General features: G+C 31.2%; 1 protein-coding gene across 2 annotated transcripts in view; it reads right to left on the bottom strand.

Annotated features, from left to right (window-relative positions):
• The window catches only part of LOC143080448 (leucine-rich repeat and coiled-coil domain-containing protein 1-like), a 99,732-nt gene extending 73,533 nt beyond the window's left edge, over positions 1 to 26,199 (bottom strand). Inside the window, exons 1-9 of one of the 2 annotated variants that reach the window (XM_076256301.1) lie at positions 26,073 to 26,199; positions 21,908 to 22,220; positions 21,176 to 21,393; positions 20,530 to 20,637; positions 17,824 to 17,876; positions 17,066 to 17,221; positions 8,416 to 8,484; positions 7,547 to 7,637; positions 6,608 to 6,755 (exon numbers count right to left, since the gene is read on the bottom strand). In XM_076256301.1, the coding sequence (XP_076112416.1) occupies positions 6,608 to 6,755; positions 7,547 to 7,637; positions 8,416 to 8,484; positions 17,066 to 17,221; positions 17,824 to 17,876; positions 20,530 to 20,637; positions 21,176 to 21,393; positions 21,908 to 22,182 (1,118 nt within the window). In that variant the 5' untranslated portion in view covers positions 22,183 to 22,220; positions 26,073 to 26,199. The remainder of the gene's footprint in view (positions 1 to 6,607; positions 6,756 to 7,546; positions 7,638 to 8,415; positions 8,485 to 17,065; positions 17,222 to 17,823; positions 17,877 to 20,529; positions 20,638 to 21,175; positions 21,394 to 21,907; positions 22,221 to 26,072) is intronic. The other variant, XM_076256302.1, reaches the window with a different exon arrangement.
• Between the last annotated feature and the right edge of the window lie 612 nt (positions 26,200 to 26,811).

A 26,811-nucleotide genomic window follows, 5' to 3' on the forward strand; every position in this document is an offset into this window, starting at 1 on the left:
AGTTAAGAATGTCAACAATGTTAAATCAGCTTTAAACAGTCAAATAGTAGGACGCTGAAAGACACAAGAATACAAAACAATGTTGAATCATTGTAAAACAGTCAAATAGTAGGAGGCTGAAAGACACAAGAATACAAAACAATGTTGAATCATTGTAAAACAGTCAAATAGTAGGAGGCTGAAAGACACAAGAATACAAAACAATGTTGAATCATTGTAAAGTAGTCAAATAGTAGGAGGCTGAAAGACACAAGAATACAAAACAATGTTGAATCATTGTAAAACAGTCAAATAGTAGGAGGCTGAAAGACACAAGAATACAAAACAATGTTGAATCAGGGTAAAGTAGTCAAATAGTAGGAGGCTGAAAGACACAAGAATACAAAACAATGTTGAATCATTGTAAAACAGTCAAATAGTAGGAGGCTGAAAGACACAAGAATACAAAACAATGTTGAATCATTGTAAAACAGTCAAAGTGTTAGGACACTGAAAGACAAAAATACAAAAAATGCTGAATCAGGATAAAACAGTCAAATAGTAGAACTCAGTCAGTCAAAAATGCCAGTAATGCTGAATGTCAGAATGATTGTAAAACAGTCAAAGTGTTAGGACACTGTAAGACAAAAATACAAACAATGCTGAATCAGGATAAAACAGTCAAATAGTAGAACTCAGTCAGTCAAAAATGCCAGTAATGCTGAATGTCAGAATGATTGTAAAACAGTCAATTAAGTATGACACTGCAAACATAATGAATGAGTGTAAAACAGTCAAAATAGGAGAACACTGTCAAATACAAATACAAAACAATGCTGAATTTAGATAAAACAGTCAAATAGTGGGATTCAGACAAGAACTGATGAATCAATGTTAAACAGTCAAATAGTAGGACCAAATTTTCCAAAAAATTTTGCTCCTGGCCTAAATTAAGAAATTTATCATGAAAAACTGTTGTAACATAAAAAACAATAAAATGTTATGAGAAGATCCCAGAATTCTACTTTGAAAATAGACATTCAGTATTTTTATTTTGGCTTCTACCTTTCTAGAAGTTTGACCACCCACTTATCAGTCTACTTCTATGCCTACTAACCATTACCAAACCCAAAAATACATCTTTTAAGTTTAATTGTTAAATTTATTCCCGATAATAAAACTTCAAATACATCATTACATAAAGTCTAGAAAGTTTACTGTTCTGGAAATGACAATTTTATATTCTTAAGAAGATATTGAAAAACGATTAAAATGAAGTCACTCAACTTGACGAGTAAAGAAATTTAAATGGTTTGCAAAACAGATATTTATTTCTTTAAAGAAACATTAAGACACCATTAAAATCTGGTGATTGACCTTGAGATAGTTGTGTTAATCCTTGAGATGTTGAGGATGATGAATTACATGTGAATGATATAAACAATTCAGGTCAGGATATTCAGACAAATCTAAGCAATAAAAGGCTAAAATTGGTTTCAATAAACGAATTATAAAATAAAGGGTTCAATACAGCAATCCTGAATTCAAATTGAAGAAAAAACAAACACATTCCCAGTCAATTTCACAGTCAAGTCAGAGACACAAATGTGTATTGAACGATAAATCTTAATTAAATTGCGCCCAAACTTTTCTATACCTTTTTTAAACATTACTATTTGCCCAATATCCTTTTTCATTCATATTCTTTGATCAAAAGCATACACCTTCATTATTCAGTTCACAAATGTATGTTAAGAAAGAGAAATTGAGCTCAATTTTTTATAATTGAATAAACTTACAAATAGGGTTTGTTCATAATGGATATAAATTATAAAATTCCGGTACAATACAGCAAAGCTAATTTTTTGTAATTCTTATTTTTTATCCATATAAACAGTGAAAAGTTTAGCCATTTATATTTTATAATAAGGTATGGCTGGTTTTTTATGTTACAACTGTACTTTGACTTCATTGAATGATTAACACATGTGATATTCATGATATTAGAGCAAGTAAAGTCCATCTATCATTGATTATCTTGCATGACCATTAATGGCAGAGATAGAGAGATATATAACTTGGAAAAGCAGTCAGTCTTGGAAAGTCTGCCTTAAATAGCAATAAGACATACTATCTATTTGTGCTTTAACATTTAAGAATTTGTTGTATTAGGAATGCATAGTTATCCCTTAATGAATGATTTTCTTGACTCTTCAGCTTTCAACTATTCATTTTACCCTGACTTAAGTTGGATTAAATTCCATTTCTAAAAATTGGAAATCATTTATTGATACATAAACAACTGTTAATTGTAAAGAAAATAGAAATGTTATAATAATAATAATTTAAGGTTAAATGAAATAAAATTGTGTTTTTAACAAAAAAATTGAAAGTGAATGAGACATTTGTCTCCCTTTTAAGACAACTACGCCAGTCTACGGGGAGGTATAGCTAAATGGAGAAATTAAGAAATTCATACTAGGTACAAGTGACCCAACCCAAATTCCATCTTGACAACTCCAGTGACAGCAGGGGGCATAAAAATGAACATGAAGATATGAGCTGAAGGTTCAAGGTCAATCATGTGTATCTTTTTAGTTAGTATCTCTTCCTCAATAAAGAATGTTTCTCAAGGAAATACCTGGCTTACCCTGCCTAATATCATAAGTCTACAAGTTTCAAGAGGTATAAAATTAGTCTGGAACCACAGACTAATTCCTAACTATGAAATAATTTCGAAGTTTGAGATATTCCATAGAAAATGTACAGACCTCATCACACAATTATTGGAAGCAGACTCTCTGACATTTGAAGATTTATTGAACCATAATTTTTTTTAACCTTCAATCAAATCAAATCCACATTTAAATTGCCTATGTTTTTAAAAACGTGCTTTAATTAGGAATTTCACACGTCCCATTATTCTCAATCAATCTTTAATCATACCAACACTCAACAAGTAATTATATTTAATCTTTAAGACACTAAATCAGAGAAAAAAAATCATCATCACTTCACAAAAAATCTAATTAGAAGAACTTAAGAGCATTCAGGCTTCATCTGGTTTGCTTTTATATAATAAAACGGTTTGAAAAACACTATTTATTAAAATAACAAGACCTAAGTTGATCATATGAGTGATTGACAAACTGATATATTTGAATTCTATTCTTTGACAAAAGGTATTTCAATTGAGTTAATTTAAAAAATTATACCAAAAAAGTAAACTTTACAATGTTCTTCTTCAAGCTACACTCTGTATAAGGTTTTTATAGTTTTTAATGATTATACATTCATTAATATATGTCTTGACTGTCTGCATAAATTTAAGAAAAAGACAATCTGATTGACATCAACATTGCTTATTAATTCAAAGTCCCTTGACGTCTTGACTGTCTGCATAAATTTAAGAAAAAGACAATCTGATGGACAGCACCATTGCTAATTAATTCAAAGTCCCTTGACCATGTACTAGGAGTCAGGTCCTTAAAATAGTCATTAAAACAGTTCTGAAGGTAAACAATACTTCATACCAAATATAATTAATCTATCACAAGAAGTTCCTATCATACTAACTTCTAGCAGAAAACTAAAGAAAAGGTGAAACCAACGATGAGTATATTGACTTTTACCTATGTCTGGCCTTCCATGACTGAAGTCACACAAGAGTTGAAAACCCCAAAATCATGGGACTACAAATGTAAATGCAAGCTTAAGTATCTTGATACACAAGAAAGCTCTCAAAGCATGCTTTGAAAAAATAGAAAAGAACAAACAGGATCTTTGCACCTGTTTTCTTGCAGATAATAACAAGAATGTGTCCTAAGTACACGGATGCCCCACTCGCACTATCAATTTCCATGTCCAATGGACCGTGAAATTGGATAAAAAATCTAAATTTGCAATAAATTTAGAAAGATCATACCATATGGAACATGTGTACTAAGTTTCAAGTTGTTTGGTCTTCAACTTCATCAAAAACTACCTTGACCAAAAACTTTAACCCGAAACTCTCACTTTCATTTTCTATGTTCAGTAGACCATGAAATTGGGGTCAAAAGTCTAATTTGGCATTAAAATTAGAAAGATCATATGATAAGCAACAAGTGTACTAAGTTTCAAGTTGATTGGACTTCAGCTTCATCAAAAACTACCTTGACCAAAAATTTTAACCTGAAACTCGCACTTTCATTTCTATGTTCAGTGGACCATGAAATTGGGGTCAAAAGTCTAATTTGGCTTAAAAATTAGAAAGAACATATCATAAGCAACAAGTGTACTAAGTTTCAAGTTGTTTGGTCTTCAACTTCATCAAAAACTACCTTGACCAAAAACTTTAACCCGAAACTCTCACTTTCATTTTCTATGTTCAGTAGACCATGAAATTGGGGTCAAAAGTCTAATTTGGCTTTAAAATTAGAAAGATCATATCATAAGCAACAAGTGTACTAAGTTTCAAGTCGATTGGACTTCAGCTTCATCAAAAACTACCTTGACCAAAAACTTTAACCTGAAACTCGCACTTTCATTTCTATGTTCAGTGGACCGTGAAATTGGGGTCAAAAGTCTAATTTGGCTTTAAAATTAGAAAGATCATATCATAAGCAACCAGTGTACTAAGTTTCAAGTTGATTGGACTTCAGCTTCATCAAAAACTACCTTGACCAAAAACTTTAACCTGAAGCGGGACGAATGAACGGACAAACGGACGAACAGACGAACGGAGGCACAGACCAGAAAACATAATGCCCCATCTACTATCGTAGGTGGGGCATAAAAAGGTTAATTAAAAGTATACTTTTAAGATTCTAAATTGCAAGAGTTTTAACGAACGGAGGCACAGACCAGAAAACATAATGCCCCATCTACTATCGTAGGTGGGGCATAAAAAGGTTAATTAAAAGTATACTTTTAAGATTCTAAATTGCAAGAGTTTTGTTTGGTACTAAGCAAAGTTGAAGTTACTACAATGAGATTGGATTAGAACCAGTTTAACTTGTAAACTATTCCAAAGTTTTAAAATGTTAACGTTTTTGAGTTGGAGGGGGAAATAGTCTTTAGAATATGACCTAATGACAAACTTGGCATGTAAACTATACAAAAGTTTCAAATTCAATAGACTAAGACTGACTTGGTGAGGCTAAATAATCTCAATTGCAGTGAGTTGTGCCTGTGCTAATACAACTGCAGACTAAATACCATTGACTTTCATTAGTTTTGTTCCTTAAACTGACTTACTCACAAAATTGTTGACATTGTTGAAACCTTTGCTGGAAACAGCACACCAAAGTCTCACCTCTGCGACTTTGTTGAGGCCTTACCAATAAAACCCATGAAAAACAACAGTTACAAAGCTTCAATGAACCAAGTTAAATAGTTAGTTTAATTAGTTTAAACATATTTATTTATAGTGGATTGGGAAACATTTAGTTTTGCAACTTATATTAATCCCTTTCCACTTTGCGGGTGTGAGTGCTGCCTTGTAGCGGCATCTACAAGGGTGTCTGTAACGTGCAAGAGATATGGCTCTCTCTTAACACGGGGTAGGCATTTATCGTCCCCTTCCAACGGACTATCATCGTTTCCTCAAGACCATACTCGCAAATAGTGTCAAGGGAGAGCTGAAAATTCAGTTCCTGAAATTTTCATCCCAGACGGGAATCGAACCAGGAACCTTTGTGTTAGTAGTGCGATGCACTAACCACTACAACACGGCTCTCGTAGTTAAATAGTTCCTGTTGGTTATTTTTTGACCACTTGTATCCAACAACTATGTCAATGGTTTAATATATCAACCACCATCAGACAATTCAAACAATTGACACTTATATTGATTTTTTTGAATGTTCTACTAAATAACTAACAGCTGACAACCAAGATGATTTTGTAGAAGAGTAATGATTATAAGACATTTTTTGCTGAGTATTTTGCTCTGAAATTAACATTCCTTCCTCATAGTTTCTGACAAGTTGAAGGCTGTCTAAATCAGAATATATAATTAAATTTGTCAAAATGTGAGACAATAGATATATAATGGACGACTGTTCCACTTATTATACTGAACATCAAATTATCTTGGTCTGTTATTAGCTATCTCTGTCCATCACAGTTAGGCAAATATTTAACATCCACAAAATTAGATCAAGGCCTTTTGTTTAAAGTACTCATGTACTTTTTCGTTATCACAGTCTCTTCCTCAATCTTTATATAGTTATGAGACTGGAGAAAACCAAATAGGACTTTGTGTGGTACATCAGTCAATTCCAATTCATCAGCAGTAATGGAGCTGAAAAATCTAACCAATCACTACTTCAGCCAATTAATTTATTAATATTCTCATTGTTCCCCTTATCTAGCTGATGAACTGCAGCTCTTAGGTTCTAATAATATCTTTAGACTATTTGTGGTCCAGCTCTTATGACCATATGATATTTTTTGACTATTTGCCGACCATATATCTTAGGTCCATATGACATTTTTTGACTATTTGCAGATCATCTATGGTCTGCAAATAGTCAAAAAATATTATCCATACCTAAGAGCTACGGTTTGGCAGTTACCCTTTTTTATGATGAAGCAGGTTTCTCTTTTTATTATATTCACACTGTATATTTATTTGATTTCATACCCTGAATCTTTCTTATAGACATCTTTATGACCTCTTGATGCAGCAGTACTTTTCCTATAGCTAGGTATCTTTGACTTTCGACTTTTACGACCCTTTCTTTCCTTGCTGTTTGACCTTGACCCTGTATCACTGTCATCTGTTTGTATGTCTACAGTTAAAAGAATCAATAGCATGCTTCATCGCTTAGTTTTTAAATACAAATTGAAACATAGAGAACAGAAATCTTTTTAATTTATTTTATTTCTTTTCAAATGAGAAGACAAATAAACTGATGAAATTCACAATGACATTTCTGTTGCTTTACCATCTATTTTTCTTAACTTTTTCAGGCAACTACAAAAATAAAAGTTTAGAAAAAAATTGCATTTGTGATTTGAATGTATTAGAAATTGTATGATAGATTATTACAAACAAACAAACAAAACAAAACAAAATTTGCAAATTTCCAGAGAAGAAAAAACATGCAAAAACTAAACCCTTGCAATGAGGGCTTAGCGCAAATACAGTATCCCAAAAAATTAGCTGGGTTACAGTATAATGAAACCAAAATAAATCTTATTAATCTACCTTTCAAGAACAATGGCCCATCAAATGAAATATATGCTTTTATAATCAAACTATAATTCAAATTTGCAGTATTTGAGGAATCTGTTTACATGTATTAAAACAAAGAGAAAGGTGGTACACTTAAAATACCTAACATAAGAGTTTCTATGAAATTCATAAACAAACTGAACATGGTTATCTAGCAGTTATAATATATCAAACAGTGTTGTGTCAGACATATAAATGTACTTAAATTGGTGGCCTTAGGCTGTGTTCTGCTCTTTGGTCGTTGTTGTCTCTTTGATATATTCCCTATTACCATTCTCAATTTTATTAACAAGAGGCATACTTTCTCTCTCAGATTGAAATGAGCCCACATGAAAGACAGCTTACCCCTTTCAGCCTCAAGTCTAGAGACATTGGACTGTCTTGTGTCTGATAGATCATTGTAATCAGAGCTACTGACTATGGACTTGTTTTGAACCTGAAAAAAAAAACATATTAAATTAACTTTGTTATAAAATTTTCTTGACTTTTGTTCTCAACTATTCAGTTCAGCAACCAATGGACAACCCTGATTACAGCAGATACATGAATGATTGTAGTTGCCTATAATTGCTTACATCCATTTATTTTTAAATTTGGAGGATATAAGTCTCATTCAATTTGTAATCATACCACATCTCCTTATTTTTATAAGGGTTGTTGTACTATGCATATTAATATGTCATTTTGTTTAATAGTAGTATTTGAAAAACATGTTATTAAAGCTTTTAAGCTCATTTAACATATTGAAAAATTTAAAGAATTGGCACACAGGAAGCAGGTATCTTAAAGATAAAAAAAAATTGGTCACACTTTACAACTAATCACTGTAAGGCTATGTACTAAGCAGGAAGTTGCTTTGTTCAGAAGCTCTGTGAAAAGTGTAGTGATTTTATTTGTTGGACAAACAGAAGGACAGAGAAGGTAATTGAAAAATTTACACTAAAACTATTTATCTTACTAAAAACCACAAGAATATACTTTTTACACTTATCATAACAAGAGACTTACCAATACATGTATTAATTGTCAATGATACAGCAACCACTGATGTCTACCAATATCTGTTAATTTGTTATTATTTTTAACTTGTTTTTCAACTCATATATTACATTTGTACACCTGCAGGAAGCCTTTGTGTACAATAATATCTCCTTACTGTATCATACTAGACATGAATATTACTTTTTATTGGATACTTAGAAACTAGGACAGACCTTAGCTGTTTGTAGCTGTATTAGTTGGTGAAGCTGTTCTTCTAACTTCTCTATTCTAGAATCAGAATCCTACAAGAAACAAAATAAAACAATAATGTTACAATTAAATGACCTAAATGGATGAATTTATTTCCAGTTAGTTATAATTAAAAAAAGGGTTGTGAATCTCAGACCCTTCTCTCTCTCTATCTAAAAATACAGAATGAAAGAACTTGTTTAATGCAGTTATATCCAAGTCTAAGTTATATATAGTATGCAATTCTTAAAATAAAAATATTGAGATATAACAACTCACATAGACAAATTCAAAGCATTTAAATGAATTTATCATACATATTTAACAATGATATATTTTAGCATTTGGATAAGATTTCCCAAAATATATTTAGATTAACTATTTTGTACTGTTTGTTTGCTATTTCATTGAGGCATACCCTATACCTGCTTCCATTTACTGACCACTAGAGCATAAAATGAGGTCAAGTTCAAGTGACAATGACTGACTGACTGACCAACAAGGTTTCATCATCAGCCATACCGCCATACAATTTTTGTCATCCTAGGTGAAAGCAGGGGGTGGGCGGGAGAAATTTGATAATGCTTTCATTGCTACCAGAATTGTAACACATTTGCTTTGTATTGTTTTCCCAAACATGATATTATGAGTGAAAAATAAAGTGAAAATTTTGAATCCTAATTAAATGTAACATGCTTTTATTCAGTTCTCAACTGATGTCTGTGAAGGTATTCAAATATATTCACCTACATAAGACAGAAATGAAATGATCATTATTAACAACTTTTGTACATTTCAAATCAATTACACATGAAAGTCAACTTCACCTTATATAAAGTAGAAAATGAGCACCATTTGCAGAATTATATAAAAATAATTCAATCAAAAACTACCTTACAAGAATCTGCACTTGAAAATAACCAAAGATGAATGAAATTTCAAAAGAATCAATCAAGTTTAGAAATAATTTGCCTGCAGAATATCTAAATCAGTGATGGTAAAGTACACTCACACTACCTAATTAAGGGCATGCACTGATATAATCTCTTTATTGTCTTTAATGCAGTGCATTGTGGGAAACAACCAAATATAGTTATTGCTAATAGTTCACAGAAACAATTTATCCTTTATGTGTTCTACGCCTCAATTCATTTCCTGTTACTACCCTAACTTGTCTAATAAAACAACTATTATTTAAAAAACATTTTTCTTCTGTGTTATGTCAATTATCTTTAAATAAGAACTTCTTTTATTAGGCTTTACATCCTTTTCTATTTCCTTCTAAAATTCATTTTTTTTTAAGTTACATTAATTAATAAATTATGGGTCAATTCAGCCTAATCTAAATTCTTCTTTAAATTGTAATGTTCAATATAATACAGTTTTGCCTATCTGAACTTTCCAGAACTTAAATAATCAACATTTTAGATGCTTGAAGGTCACATGTACTTTATTATTTTGTTAGTTTCCAATAATTTGTGTTTTCTAACTAAAACAATTAGTTAGAAATTTGATTTTTTTTTACAGAAGCTTGCAAGTTCTGCATAAAATTTGTAAAAAAATATTAATACAGATTAATTTTAATAAAAATTAACAAACAGTGATTTCTAAGTTTTTTCTGACATGTTTAATACAACTGTCACACCGCTTTTCCAGGTATTGGGAAGGACTTTAGCATTCATTAACATGTTTAACACTGGCTTTTTTTCTTATGTTCTTGTCTTGAGCTTGTAATCCAGAGGTTTACTGTTATATCATTGATAAATAGCCATTGATAGCTGATATAATTATTCAATTGTATTACCAGTAGCTTAAACCAGTCTGCATGTTAGTTTTCTTTTTTGTATTAGTTTAATATTTTGTTACTATGGAACCTTATATAATTTACTCTACAGTTTTAGTTGTGCTCATTGTTGAAGGCTGTTCAGTGACCTGTAGTTATTAAAAAATCCATGGCCTTTGGTTCTTTTTTTAGATATATATCTCATTGACAATCATACCACATCTCCTTATTTCTATATTGTGGGCATCTATTTTAATGTCAAATATCTATTTATTAATGAAACACACTGACTGCGATTATCCATCCAAGAAATGTAAAAACCTGATAGTGTTTTCAAAACATGTTTATGAAACTCTGAAATCATCAACTAATTCATTCCGAGTCATACTACTTTTGTTTTTTCTATCAATCAAACCTCAGAATGAAGAGTGCTTCATGAATGAAGATAAATTAGGCAATTTATTAGCCAGACAGAATAATTGAAAATAATGGACGTTAAGGTTATAAACATGTGGTCAGTGTAAAAAGTTCCTAGATACTGTTAATAAAGTCGGCTCATATCAGGGATTTATAATACTGCATCTGGTCATGTTATACAAGGAATTTTCTGGTTCAGTGGTTTCTCTGATAATTAGCTAAAGTGCATGATTTTTGTACCAGTAAAAGGAACTTGGCCTTCAGTCTAATTACATTATTGAGACTTCTGAGGGTATATAACAAGATAACTTAGATTAATATGACAGAAGTCCTAGAACTCTTTCTTTCTTCTTTCCTTCTATGGTGAAAACATGTTCACATTGTATATGAAGAAAAACACTTTATAAATTTCTCTTGCTAGACGTGCTTTTGTGGATTTTAGGAACACTAAAATGGGAACATCTAAAAGCCAAGGATGCTTAAATAAGCTGAATAAAAAAGGAACTACATGACCATAATTGTTACAATTTGGATGAGGTCAATGAACTTTCATCTTAGTAATTGTTCTAATTATACATAATCCAAGATACAGATCAATAACTATTGAAATGTGACAGCTTTCTTTAACTAATTATTCATGAACTATAAGTGACTGTAATTCAAGACAATTAACATAATTATATTCAATTAGATTTGATAAAAGTCAGATTAATTTTTTTCAGTGTTTTGTACCATACTCATTATATTTTTTTTTGCTTTCCTGTAAACAGTTAAACTTTCACTGACTATTGAAAATTACAGATGGTTCACTTAACCTTAATCATTGATGATGAGATTTCAAACTACTTTTTTTCTATGACAAACAATCAATCAGATCAATGATTATTCTATTGAAAAGTGGAAAGACCTAATTTTGCAAAATAGAGCTTACAAAAATACCTAAAATTGACAACTTATACTTGAAATGAACTTGTGGTCATGTAAAACTTTTTTTCCCTTCTATCAAACTTACACAAAAGTATTCAAACTTGTAGAAGAATCAATGGTCAACAATTAATAATAAATTACAGAATACACAACTTCAAAATATCTACTAAGGAATGTTTCCCCTTTCTGCCATAAAAGGTCATTTTTAAAATCTACAAATACAATGTAATACGATTCTCATTTCCATTTCACCTTTAAATAGAATAAAACAAACATATAATTCTCACTTCCATTTGACCTTGAGGAAAAAATAAGAATACGATTATCATTACCATTTGACCTTTTATAGAATAAAACAATATTATGATTCTCATTTCCATTTAACCTTGAGAAAAAAACAAGAATATGATTCTCATTTTCATTTGACCTTTAGAATAAAACCAAAATATCATTCTCATTCCCATCTGACCTTTAGAATAAAACCAAAATATGATTCTCACTTCCATTTGACCTTTAGAATTAAACAAGAATAGGATTCTCATTTCCATTTGACCTTTAGAATAAAACCAAAATATGATTCTCATTTCCATTTGACCTTTAGAATAAAACCAAAATATGATTCTCACTTGCATTTGACTTTTAGAATAAAACAAGAATATGATTCTCATTTCCATTTGACCTTAAGAATAAAACAAGAATATGATTCTCATTTCAATTTGACCTTTCGAATAAAACCAAAATATGATTCTCATTTCCATTTGACCTTTAGAATAAACCCAAATTATGATTCTCACTTCCATTTGACCTTTAGAATTAAACAAGAATATGATTCTCATTTCCATTTGACCTTTACAATTAAACAAGAATATGATTCTTATTTCCATTTGACCTTTAGAATAAAACCAAAATATGATTCTCATTTTCATATGACCTTTAGGATAAAATAAGAATATGATTCTCATTTCCATTTGACATTTAGAATAAAACAGAATATGATTCTCATTTTATATGACCTTTAGGATAAAACAAGAATATGATTCTCATTTCAATTTGACCATTAGAATAAATCAAGAATATGACTCTAATTTTCATTTGACCTTTAGAATAAAACAAGAATATGACTCTCATTTCCATTTGACCTTTAGAATCTACAATTATCCCGATTCTTTTCATTTTACTTTGTCCTTTTATATTCAATTGAAATGACTCTGATATTGACTTTTGACCTTTTTAATAAAATTAACATGATTCTCAATTCCTTTTGATCTTTAGAATCTATAGTTTTTAAATTCACCTTAAGAATGCACAAAAAATACCTATAATTTTTATATCCATTTCACATCAAAGAATATATAATTGATATGATCCTGTTTCCCCTTGACCCTTAGAATGTATAATTGACATGGTTTGTGTTTGAATTGACCTAATAGATCTACAAATGACATGAGTCTTATTCTGTTTTGACATTTAGAATGTATAACTGATATGGTTATTATTTAGTTTGGATCTTAAATATTTACAGTTTAACCAGGTTCATTGCTTTTCTCCTTGGCAGTTTTTTAAGACAGGGTTCAAGGTTTATCAAATTTATACATAAAAACTCCAATACTTTTTAGTTAAAACTGTTTTAGAGTTTAACAACCCTATGCATATGAATTTGAACTTTGGACCCTTTTATCAATATTGTTCTCCAGCTTAGTAACGGCAATGTGTTTCAGAAATATTATCATGTCAGTATTACCTTTCTTAGACCAACACCTCATCTAAAATATTAAACAAAGTTAACTTCTTTCAATAGACTGGTCAGTGATTATTTACCACTAACATTTGCTGTTGAAGAGAAACTCAAAGAGACAACAAAACAACAAAACAACCAATAAAGCAGTGTTGATTCAAGATTATATAAATTATCACTTTTTTGTATTATAAATATATTTTAATGAAAGTAATTTAAGGGGAAAACTTATTGATTTTCAATTTTCTAGCTCAATGTAAAAGTCTTTAATTGCCACAAACTCAGCTGGTTTTGTGTTTATATGAAAATAAAACTTGAAATTAAATATCACAAAATTAAGAATTCTTTGCAAATGCTTAAAACATCAATGATTTCAAATTTAAAACATTTTGGCTAGACTGTTTGAAATTGAAATTGGATTTTAAAAGTATACTTAACAGATCCATGTTTAAGCAGTATAAATAACAATACGAAAAATATCTCAATAAAAAAGTATTGCTTCTGTCAAGAAAATAACACATAATCCTTATATTTCTGTGGTAAAGAATTGCCCTTGGTCACTAAAATATTGGATTTCAACAATAATTGGAAAAAACGTGAGACTAAAGCAATTACATAGGAAATATATAAGACTTGCCTAACACTGAAACATTAGCATTACTGATAATAAATGCTTTAATTTTCTTATATGAGAATTCATAAGATGTTTCAGATAAGTAATAATGGCATTCCTTATTCAACACTTGTATAACAATTCATTCTTCTGTATTAAATGTCTGTGACTTTAATGAGTACAAATTAAAACAGCACACTCTTTTCAATTCTTTTCAAAAACATACATAAAAGTAAGAAGCTGATCTTTTATCAAACTAAAAAATTTTCTTCTCCAAATTTTAACAAATTGAGTACTGAATATTAATTTCTAGTGATGCCTGCCAGTAAAAGAATGAAACACTCCACCTAATTTCCCACTCAAAACATTAAACTTTTTGTAGCTGATGGGGAGATAACAAAATTTTCTTATCAATTCGCTAAAATAGAAGAATTGGACTCTTAACACAAGTCTGCAGTTTATCAATTTTTTCAACAACTAATTGTCTCAGTTTCCTAAGATTCCTGAAACTGCAAAATCAGAATGGTGTTGGGGTGAAGATCCAGGATTTTGAAAAAGGCTCCCCTGAACACCCCCAACACGGCAAGGTATGATTGATTGATTGTTGGTTGCTTCCGTCAATGTATAAACTGCCACTTCTAAGTCTGAATCATATATTAAGCTCAAAAAGCCACACCCTCCAAGTCTGTTTTTGATGTTCCATATTGAGACAATGGACACAATTAATTCCCTTAATTAATCATCTCCATGGATACTGTATTAAATATATCAATTGTTGTCAATATATCTATAAAAATAAATATGAAAGATATTATATGGTACTTTTTTTTATATACAATAACACTTTAGAGCATTTCAAACATAAAAAAAGTCAAAGTGGGACTTTCTGTACCAATACCTCAATTAAGATCAGCATTATCAAAGATGCACAAAAAGATGCACAAACTTTTACCCTGATCTATTAAAAAGACAGACTTTTCTGCATCTTAACTAACTGTTACTGTCTAAGAGATAAAGATTTTTAATAGATGTCTGCAACATAAAAGGAAAACTTTTAACGGCCGATTTAACGTAATAAACACCTAGTTAATTTTCAGGCAGTTAAGACGGAACTTACAAATAGGATAATTATGGTGAAGCCATAACAGGCTAAAAGCCAATTTGTACCAGACAAGGATTAAAATCAACTTTTCTCAAACTTTTCTCAACTCAATTTTATTTTAATTGTATTTTCTTCTTTTTGTTAACAGCCTAGACTTAAGATAAATTAATACAATCTATGTACCAGTTCATCAATATATATACCTGGTATTGCAAAAAAATAATAGACAAAATAAAATCTTTCTGTTTCATACAAATGTTATTCTTTTCGTTTTTTATAACCAAATATTGTTTTGCACTTGACTATAAAATTCTAAGGATACAAAAGCTATAAAATAACTTTCAAGCAACCAATGACACTGTACATGTTTATGAAGACACTGAATAAATATACACACAAAATAATTTCTAGGGTATGATAAATTTTCTACAGTGTGCAAAAAATTCAAAGGTACATGTGTTGCATATATGATATAATATATAACAAGAATGTGTCCAAAGTACATGGATGCCCCATCCACACTATAATTTTCTAAGTTCAGTGGACTGTAAAATGGGGTAAAATCTGTAATTTGGCATTAAAATTAGAAAGATCATATCATAGGGATCATGTGTTACAAAGATAGTTTCATCAACAAATTAGCCTGATAACTTATGTAAAAATTAATATAGTTATCTAGGCATAAAACACGATAAATAATGATAAAAAGGAAAACATAATGTGCTACACAACAGCCCGAGTGGATTTTGCTTTTTCCACCTGCCCACCGTTGCCCACTCTAGCTATAATCTCTTTTTTTGTAAAAATATTGATTACAAATGCTTATCTGCTTTTTTCAAAGTGATTGTACTTGCAAGTCTTTAGATTAAACAAAAGAAATTGCATGCCCACTCCTATGGGTGGGCAGAGTGGACAAGGTAGAAATTTTGTCCACCCGGTGCCCACTCCCATGGTGGACCGGTGGACAAAGCAAAATCCACCCGAGCTGTAGTGTATTTCAGATCTTGAACATAACAAATCCATCTTCCACACAAGAGATGTGCAAACTTTAAATTGGAAACCAATCTTTCTTAAGGTATCAGACAAAATGTCAGATCCATTGGCTCCCATAACAATTTCACACCCTACATGTTTGCACCCACATGTTTCGCACCCCTGGGAATGTTCACATCCATTTTTTTTATTCCAATACAGGTAATATTATTAGATGTTTTTTAGATGTATATATCACAATATTTTTTTTTTTAATGCGATATTGTTTTGTGATTAGTTAATTTAATATTACATGTTGATATGATATTTACAAAGCTCAAGAACGGTAAATTGGACACTACACACATTGGTAATTGTTCCGAGTTTAGTAGAGAAAAGCATTGTGTATAAGTTTCATAACATTTAGTTGAGGTAAACTTAAGTAAGGGAATGGAAAAGAAAATTTAGCAAAACTTTTCTATTGTGAAAGGGGCATAACTCTAGAACTGTCAAAGTGACACCATCAAAATTGATCTGTGTTTTGTGGTAATAAGTAATAGGTAAAAAATTTAAATTACTACAAAATGAACAGTTGGTAGATCTTGATAATGTAAACATTTCTGTCTTCTGTCACTATCAGATTTCACTATCTGTAGCAGTTTACAATTTTATGTTAGACAACAAATGCATTCTATCCCTATTTTAGATTTTAAGCTATGTCTGACCATGTTGGTTGACAGTAGGGATCAACAGACACATCTTTAAAATAGAAATCCCTAATGATGACTGTGACCATGATTGTTTCCAATTGACACACTAGTTTCAGAGAAAATTTTAAGTTTTAACAGATGAGGACAAAGGATAAGAGTCAATTGACACCAAATGATTTCCCTTCAAAAATGATTGCCTTTGGTATCCAATTGCCTGCTTTACATACTTACAGGTTAAGAAACACACTAACAGTCAGATGCAAGGACAAACGAACAGACACACAAACCAAAACACACACTACCCCTAAGTGGGGCATTAGAAAAACTGGTAAAGAAATGTTAGCTGGTATTTTTGTTAAAACCCTGTCTGAATACCTTTTTCTGTTTAGGTAAGCTCCTATCTAGTTCTGGTTCTGATTGGCACATAGAGCTGGTATCAGAACTTGTAGTAATGCCCCTTTGTTTGAAGTATTGTAGTGCTTGATCTATCTTTGGTGTAATCACATCTAAACCTCCAGACTGACTAGACTCCTAAAATATATCAAACAAATAATTACTTCTTAAGGCTGGTTATACATGCTACAGACCGGCACATATACATGCACATATGAACATCAAATTACAATTGAACAGTAATTTGTACAATATTTTTATTAATTAGGAAGAAATAAATATTTCATTTCTTTTTATTTCTTTTAGGGTTAGCACTTTATTTTAATCAATTGTTGGTTTGATTACTGTACAGATCTTCATCGATGATTTCTAGGACACAATGCAATACATTTCTAACTTACCTGAAGTAAGCAATCACACCTAAGCTATTATATTTCTTTATATTATTTGCTGTAAAATTTATATTAATCTACCATTTGCACAAAAAATTAGTGAACACATGTGTGAGTTGGCGTGTAAGTGTTTGTGAGAAATTGAAGATTTACTGCAGTAAACAGTTGAGATAAATGTACATGATAAAAGGGAAATAAATGATGTTTTTTTGATGAATTTTTATCCATGTAACACATCACAAACTCTAAATAACAATATCATATTTATATTGTCTTTGCTAGATTTCATACATGAAATTTTCGAGCTGAACATTTATTTTTTTAATTTTTAAGTCATTTCATACTTACTGATGCAATTGAGTTTCCATTGGATAATAAATAATCAATGTACTCCTCCAAACCTGTAAAATATTATATCGTTAAATTAAGATAAATGTATTATTTACTGATTCCTCTCTGTCCTTCTCACATATCACATGTATCATTCCCCGACTAAAATACCAAATATACCTCGTAATAATGTTATTTGAAAAAGAAACAAGAACATGGACGCCCCACCTGCACTACCATTTTCTATGTTCAATGGACCATGAAAATAGAGTAAAACCTCTAATTTGGCTTTAAAATTAGAAAGGTCAGGCCAGGATTTTTTAATTTGTTGGTTTACGGATCCGCCAACCCAATTTTGCCGATTTCCAGAATAAAAATAAAATTGACTTTTCATGCTTTTTAATTCCTGTCGACCCTAACAAATACATTATCCTCGATTTACAAAATGAAATACATTAATCACTAACAGAATTGATAAATCTTTCAGTTGTGAAAAAAAAACTTCCAGTTTACGTTTCTAAAAATAGACAAATCAATTATAACTGACCTTGAAATGTCGTTTGCGGAACGAAACTTGTATTTAAAACCAATTACACAATAAGTTTGTTTCCCTTATTTGTCATCAGTCCCTAAGATGCATCATCTCATAGAAATAGACTTGTCCAAATGTGGACAGGTGGAAGTTCAAGACATCAAGTTAAAGTACTGAATATTAACAAATCATTTGAAATTTTCTTGTTTCAAATAATACAATAAAAAAATATCGTGCATTTGGATTAAACACGGAAATGCATGTCAACAGATTAACCCCGATATTCTCGTTTTTCCAGTTGACAAGTCTATTACGTTTTTGACACGTGTGTTGAAACTTATTTTCGTACGACATTTTTACATTTCATTCTTTATTAGTTTTTGTGCTTGAAGATCATTACTCACCAAGTTTTCTGGAATTGATTAAGAGCTACGCGAATCTGTTTTTCTTGTTTGTGAAATGAGGATTTGATTTCGTCTTTCTGCATGCACCCCCCTTTTTTTACGGGAAATTATTAGATAATGTCATGCGATGTTTATGACAGCTGACCAATAATATTTCATCGAACTAAAATTTAAGAAATGATGACAAAATAGCATAACAAATATATTATTAGAAAGGTGAATTCTATATTCTATTTTGCATATTTTTCTGTCTTGAAAGACTTTTTTCTTTTTTCCCCAGACCGACCGACCTGACTTTTTCATGGAGAAAATCCGTAAACCAACAAATTAAAAAAAACATGGCCTCATGTCATAGGGAACATGTGTTCTAAGTTTCAAGTTGATTTAACTTCTTCCAAAACTACCTCGACTAAAAACTTTAACCTCACCTCGACCAAAACTTTAATCTGAAGTGGGACAGATGGACAAACGGACACATGCACAAACCAGAAAACATAATGCTCATAAATGGGGCATAAAAATTACAGATAAAACAAGAGTGCACATGCTGAAATGTCTTGCCTTCTATACTAATCATTGATATTATGTTGATAGTCCTAGGTATAAAGCTTTATTACAAATGTCACATAAACTTAACATTAAAAAAGATAACTAAACAAAGACCAATGAACCTTGAATATGAGGTCAAGGTCAGATGAACCATGCCAGGCAGACATGTACAGCTAACAATGCTTCTATACAACATATATAGTTGACCTATTACTTATAGTTTGAGAAAAATAGACCAAAACACAAAAACTTATCACGGTCAAATAAAACCTGCGCGACTGACATAAAGATCATAAAATAAATCTGAACCATGAAAATGAGGTCAAGGTCAGATGACACCTGCCAGTTGGACATGTACACCTTACAGTCCTTCCATACACCCAATATACCAGCCCTATTGCTTATAGTATCTGAGATATGGACTTGACCACCAAAACTTAACCTTGTTCACTGATCCATGAAATGAGGTCGAGGTCAAGTGAAAACTGTCTGACAGACATGAGGACTTTGCAAGGTACGCACGTATCAAATATAGTTATCCTATTACTTATAATAAGAGAGAATTCAACATTACAAAAAATCTGAACTTTTTTTTCAAGTGGTCACTGAACCATGAAAATGAGGTCAAGGACATTGGACATGAAGCATCTATGTACAAAGTATGAAGCATCCAGGTCTTCCACCTTCTAAAATATAAAGCTTTTAAGAAGTTAGTCAACGCAGCCGCCGCCGGATCACTATCCCTATGTTGAGCTTTCTGCAACCAAAGTTGCAGGCTCGACAACTAGATATTTGTGGATTTTCTGTCCGATTTGCTCCGATTTGTTCTTTTACTTACATTGTAAATTGCAGAATATCTTTTTAACTTTCACAGCTTAACAAATAGGGCAGGGATGAGTTCCCCAAAAGCTAGTGTAACACCTCAACATGTGTATTGTAGTTTTTTGACTACTTTTTGAGTTCAAAGTCCAGAAACTTTTCAATTGTTGCCTTCAACTATATCCAATTGTATTTGTTCTTTTGAGAAATTTTTGATGAAGGCAGATCTCTGGTGGTCTAAATTAACAACATGGTTAGCCTGAAAACCTATAGTACTTGACATTAAACAATGTTAAACACAATATATTTCTCCATTTGAAGACCATTTTTTGATCTTACTAGCTTTTTTATGGTTTCTGGCTCATTGATATACTCTGTAGTTCATTATATTCATACCTTTACCATAAAGCCAACTCTTACCAGGAATATCTGCCAGAACTTCTTTCTTTTCTGAACTAATTCCATCTCTGTCTACATTGTCCAAACTCTGTATCTGAGGCAACCCTTTTAGTATCTCCTGTCTGTATTCTGAAACCAGAAATTCATAATAAATGAGTCAATTTTAGGTTAGACATGGAAAATTGAAATGAAAACTTGCATTTTTAAGTTTGGAGTTCATTTTAACTGACTCAATCTAATATTACTTCAGTACCCTCAAGTTTCTGGTTTTGGATCACAACTTGCTCATGTATTCCCCTTTCATTTTGCTAGTTCATAAAAAAAAAAACCATATCACATAGTCAGCAAAAATTTATAACAGCCTAATTGTTTCTTTCAGTGAATACGGAATCTGTTATCAATGGTTATGTATGCGAGTCATTTTCCATATATAAAGCAACAGTTCCAACAATGTGTAAAATTACCATGGTTAAGAAATATGTCCTGTTATTCAGAGTATCTTTGCTTTGTGAAGCATCAAACCTCTATTATTTAAAACACTGCCATCTACATCAAGTGAGAATTTTCTATCCCAGGAGTAAAAAATATATTTTATTAAGTAATTAGCTACAAAAAATTGTAAATAGATTTTCCCCCAAAAAGATAATCATAATCATGATTAACAAACCTGAATGATTACAAAGAGGATTAGGGGTGCTGTCAACATCTAATGTCAGCTGTCTAAGATTGACACACCCACTTAGACACTGTATCACATGTTTCCTGGAAACCAACTTGTTACCATGGAGTTCTAGATGTGTCAGGCGATAGTCAGATCCATGGAGGGACTTAAACCCTGATACATCTTCTATCTGGTTGTGACTTAGATTCAACTTGACTAAAGACCTGAAAATGAAACAGACTCATACATTTGTACTGAACTACTTTTGAATATTAAACCACTTTGGCTGTGTAAACTGTATATCTAACCTGTATTAGCTAAATTGTGAGAAACGTGTCTAGACAGATATCTAGTTAAGAAGTAAAATATTTTGTACCTACCTTTTCATTCTTTTCAAAAAGAAACTATAATAAAACTACATAAAATGAAAAGAATCCATTTTATTGTACGTATACTATAATGGTATTTATAGTAAAATTCTTAATTACTTTCATATGCATCACATGTAAATAATGTCCATAACTATGGCTGAATTACAACTTTAAATGTAGTGACTATATATGCTGTTTTTTCTTCTAGAAAAAGGAAGAAAGATCTTTTATACATGCACAAAATTCTATATTTCTGAAAATACATATGCATAATTTCAAATATGATCAGATTGAAAAATTATTTATGCATTTATACATGTAAATGATTTCCTAAAAGGACTTTTTTGCATTATTAATGTTAACTAACCTCAGTCCAGCTAATCCTCTGACATCGCTCAGGAAATTACAGGATAAATTTAATGTCCTCAATGAGGCCAACCCTTCCAGTCCTTCAATATAGGTCAGTTGATTTGATGAGAGGTCTAAATGTTTCAACTGGTACACATTTTGTAGGTTTTCAATCCGCTGTATGAAGTTGCTATGTAAATTAATGACCTGTAAGTTAGGTCGGATTGGAACATTTAGGAGAGATTTTACACCAGAGTCAATCAAACACAGTTCATGGCCATCTGTATCATACATTATGGTTAAATCATATTACAAAGCATGCAGATTTCAGCCTGAAAAATACAAGATTACATTATCAGTTTTTTGTATAGATTAGAACGTTGGTTTCCCATTTAAATGGTTTTACACTAGTCATTTGTGGGGCCTATTAAAGCTAGCAGTTGAGTGTGAGTCAAAGCTCTGAGTTGAAGACCGTACTTTCAGCTATAATGAATTACATTTACAAATTATTAAATGGATAGAGAGCAAGGCTTCCAAAATGGTTATAAATTCCGGACAATTATATATTGTCTGGTAAAAGTCTGGTTGGGCAAAGCATGAAAAAGTCATCTACTTTTTTAGTTTTCAAGGCTTTCTTATGAGACGGTCTTTTTAACACAAATCACGATCTTTTTGACCCAACCTTTTGCCTTTAACAGCCACACATGTCTGGTCATAAAAGTGACATGATGATTAATTACTATAAAAAAATTAATCTCTACATCAATACTTTCTAAATTTAATCAAGGCAAATTAGTTGTTGGACAGCTAAAATCGACCTGTTCAGGTGACAGGTAAACTATTTTCCCTACCGGACATTGTATAAATTGATCAGTCTATTCACAATTATTTTCTTATATTTCAGCGGTTTGTATCTAAATGATTTAGTCCAAAAGATTAAAATCATAAGAAAAAAGTTTAAAGACATGATTTGATGAAAAATTAAAAAAGATTTTAAATGAAAAATCGTCAGAACTACCGGTATGTCGTAAGAACTAGAACACATGTGCACATGTGGGAAATTTAATTATGCATCCTACATTTCTTCAAAAATGTTAAAATTATCATTGATACCTGTACCTAACGTTTATTTCAAGTATTTTGTTGAAGAAATAACGTGGAAAGAGCTTCTTCACTCAATGGTGCTTTGTGTATATACACGGATTTTATCCCTTTCCTTTCTGGTCCATGTTTTACTATTGTCAAGTCAACATCTGTTTTTTAGGAAAATTTGATTTTAAAAACAAGTGTAAAGTTTTTGACAATGTCATTTTGCATGAATAAAGAGTCTCAGGCAGCCAGATATGAGCATGCTGATGTGTACACTTCGAATGATGCACTACCAATTTAACAGTTTATGTCAAAATATCAGACCTATATCAAAGTAAAGTTTATTATCGTTTATTTTTAATCTAATGTCAATCATTGGGATGGCCAACTGATTACCATAATCCCTTTTTGTGACTTAGTATTAAGGGTTTAAAATCCGGATCAGATATAAAATGTCCGGCTGGCTCAAATATTTTTGGAAGCCCTGATAGAGAGTTGTGTCATTGGCACTTACACCACAACTTCTTCTATCTAAGACTCATGTGTCATAATTCTAAACTTTTTCAAGCTGTTTCAAAACTCTTTCAACTGATTTTTACAGATTGATCCTATGTTGTGCTATTACACTATTGTTCCAGGTTATGAAAGGGTTTAAGTCTTGGTTAACATGTTAACCCCTCCACGTTCTATACGCAAATGATATGTGCCTGTCCCAAGTTAGGAGCCTGTAATTCTGGGGTTTTAATTGGTTGCAGTATAATATTTGATTTTCATACAAAAACTGATGACACGGTTTTTTGACATACAAATTAAAAAATCACATAGTAATAGGAAATAAAAAATTTGTAGTAAGCCTTGACAAAAAATCTAGATACCTAAAAACATTTGACAGAACATGATTTATAAATTTATAAATATATAAATAAAAAGCATACACTTGAATAAAAATTCAGCAGTGAAAATTGATATTATGGGGTCGAAGTCCCCTATTACGGTAGAAAAATCAATAAAAAAAAAAAAAGAAAATCGGGAAAATTTCCTGAATTTTACATTCTACTAATGAATTCAAAATCGTTAACTTTTTTGTTTTCAGACTTTTTTCCAGGATTTCCGCAGAAATCTACTTCCTTTTTCCGGGCTCTTTGTCAAATTCTTTGATTAAAAAACATTACCTGATGATAGCATTTCTTTGTTTATATTGAATATGATGTCATACATGTAATAATATGAGGCAGGCATTACCTGTGAATGGGGACGAAGTCTGTACTAATTTTTTTTTAATTGAAACATGATGATAAAAGAAACAGAAATATCGTAACGTTTCCGATTTTGGTTCTGTTGTTAGGGATTTAGTTGTGACGTTATTTAAGTTATGACGTCATACTAAATGTAAACAAAGAAACGCTGTTATCAGGTAACGTTTTTTTCATATCAAACAGTTATTAAAAATGATTAGGTGTTGAATTCCTTCCTATAATTGTTGATAAATATACATTTTATTCAAAGTCTCATGCAAACAAGACCGAACAGGAAGTAGATCTGAAAAAAAGTTAATGATTTTGAGTTCGTTAGTAGATTGAACAAGAATGTGTCCATAGTACATGGATGCCCCACTCGCACTATCATTTTACATGTTCACTGGACCGTGAAATTGGGGTCAATACTTTAATTTGGCATTAAAATTAGAAAGATCATATCATAGTTAACATGTGTACTAAGTTTCAAGTTGATTGGACTTCAACTTCATCAAAAACTACCTTGACCAAAAACTTTAACCTGAGCTTCACACTATCTTCTTCTTTGTTCAGTGGACCATGAAATTGGGGTCAATACTTTAATTTGACATTAAAATTAGAAACATCATATCATAGGGAACATGTGTACTAAGTTTCAAATTGATTGGACTTCAACTTCATCAAAAACTACCTCGACCAAAAACTTTAACCTGAAGCGGGACGAACGAACGGACAAACGAACGGATGAACAGACAAACGGAGGCACAGACCAGAAAACATAATGCCCCTCTACTATCGTAGGTGGGGCATAAAAATTCGGGAAAATTTCCCCGATTTTTTTTTTTTATTGATTTTCTACCATAATTGGGGACTTCGTCCCCATATAATTAACCTTACAACTAAAATCACTTACAACAGAACCAAAATTGGAAATGTTATGGCATCTCCATGTCTTTTTTAACCATTTTGAAGTTAAAATGTTTGAATCAAAAAAAAATATTCATACAGACTTGGTCCCCTTATACCTGCCTCATATAAGTTCAAAAATCATTACAACGACAATGTATATTAAAGTCAATAGTTTAAATTTATAAAAGTCCAAGTGCCAGTGGCAGTGGATACAAATTTTTCCAACAAATCTTTATATGGGGACGTCCCCAATAACAGTAGAAAAATCAATAAATTTTTTTTTTTTTTAAATCGCGAAAATTTTCCCGAAATTTTCATTGTACTAATGAACTCAAAATCGTTCAATTTTTTTGATGTCATGTTTTGAATTCCCGCATCTGCGCAGAAATCTACAATGTACTTCCTTTTCTCCAGTCTCGTTTGTATGAAACTTTGAGTATAATATATATTTATCAGTCTAGTATAAAATAGGAAGGAACGCAATACCAATTTCATTTCTAATAATTCCTTGATATGAAAAAATGTTACCCGATGATAGTGTTTCTTTGTTTACATTGCATATGACATCATAACTTAAGTAACGTCACAACTAAAATCCCTAACAATAGAACCAAAATTGGAAACGTTACAGTATTTCCGTTTCTTTTTTTAAACAAATATTTAAGTTACAAAAAAATAATTCATACAGACTTGGTCCACATTTACAGGTAATGCCTGCCTCATATTAGTTTACCAAAAAGAAAATAAGATGATAAGTTAAACAATAATGTGTTATCCTTTCATGAAATAACCAGGAAGCACCTGTCTTATATCATAAATAAGAGATGTTTGTAGATGTCATAGGTTGAAACTTGAAGTTGAAGCCAAACTGAAAACTGCAAAATATATATATATTTTTTAAATCAGACTGACAAACAGTCGATGGTGGACCCAATGAAGTATGGTACCTACAGCTGTTGTGACAGCATAATCATTGAGTGCTTAACCTGTTAGATTTGTTGGTGTTGATGGTATGTTTCATTTTAGATTGCAAGTTTATACTTGCCGCTGAACAGTATTTTCGGTTGTCGCTCCATGTCGTAAAAACCGTTTTATTATCTGGTTTATTATTTAAAGTTTACTATTGGATTTCTTTATTATTTCCAAAAAAAAATTATAATTTTGCTTTAGATAACAACCTCTTCAAAAAGTCCCCAACAATAACATTTTACGACACTAAGGTTTTCTGGTTTGACAAAAATCCTCCCTTACACTTTTTGTTTCATACACCACAACGTCCAAAATAAGTAAGGAGGAATTATAGTTAACCCGTACCAATGTAAACTTGTACCAACGTCAACTCGTACCACTAAAAAAAATCTCGTACCAATGTAAACTCGTACCACTGCTAACTCGTACCAACTTATTTAAATGCATTTGATTGGTGTTTAATTATGAATAAAGTCTGTAAAATGTATATAATTTGAAAGTACAATGACCAATCTGTAGCTAATGTTCCATGTGTATTAGATATAGACTTGGCATTAACATCCATTCAATCCAGTCACATCTCAGTCATTACAGCTGAACGGACGTGCTGGGCCAGCTCTCCTGTACCCGCTATCTTCGATGAGGGTTTACAGTTAGATATCAACGACTTACTACTTAAGATGACAGAAACCAATCAATGCCGTACAGATAGACGTAGTAG

The sequence above is a fragment of the Mytilus galloprovincialis genome, chromosome 6 (genome assembly GCF_965363235.1).
Source record: "Mytilus galloprovincialis chromosome 6, xbMytGall1.hap1.1, whole genome shotgun sequence".
In the NCBI taxonomy this organism is placed as follows: Eukaryota; Metazoa; Mollusca; class Bivalvia; order Mytilida; family Mytilidae; genus Mytilus; species Mytilus galloprovincialis.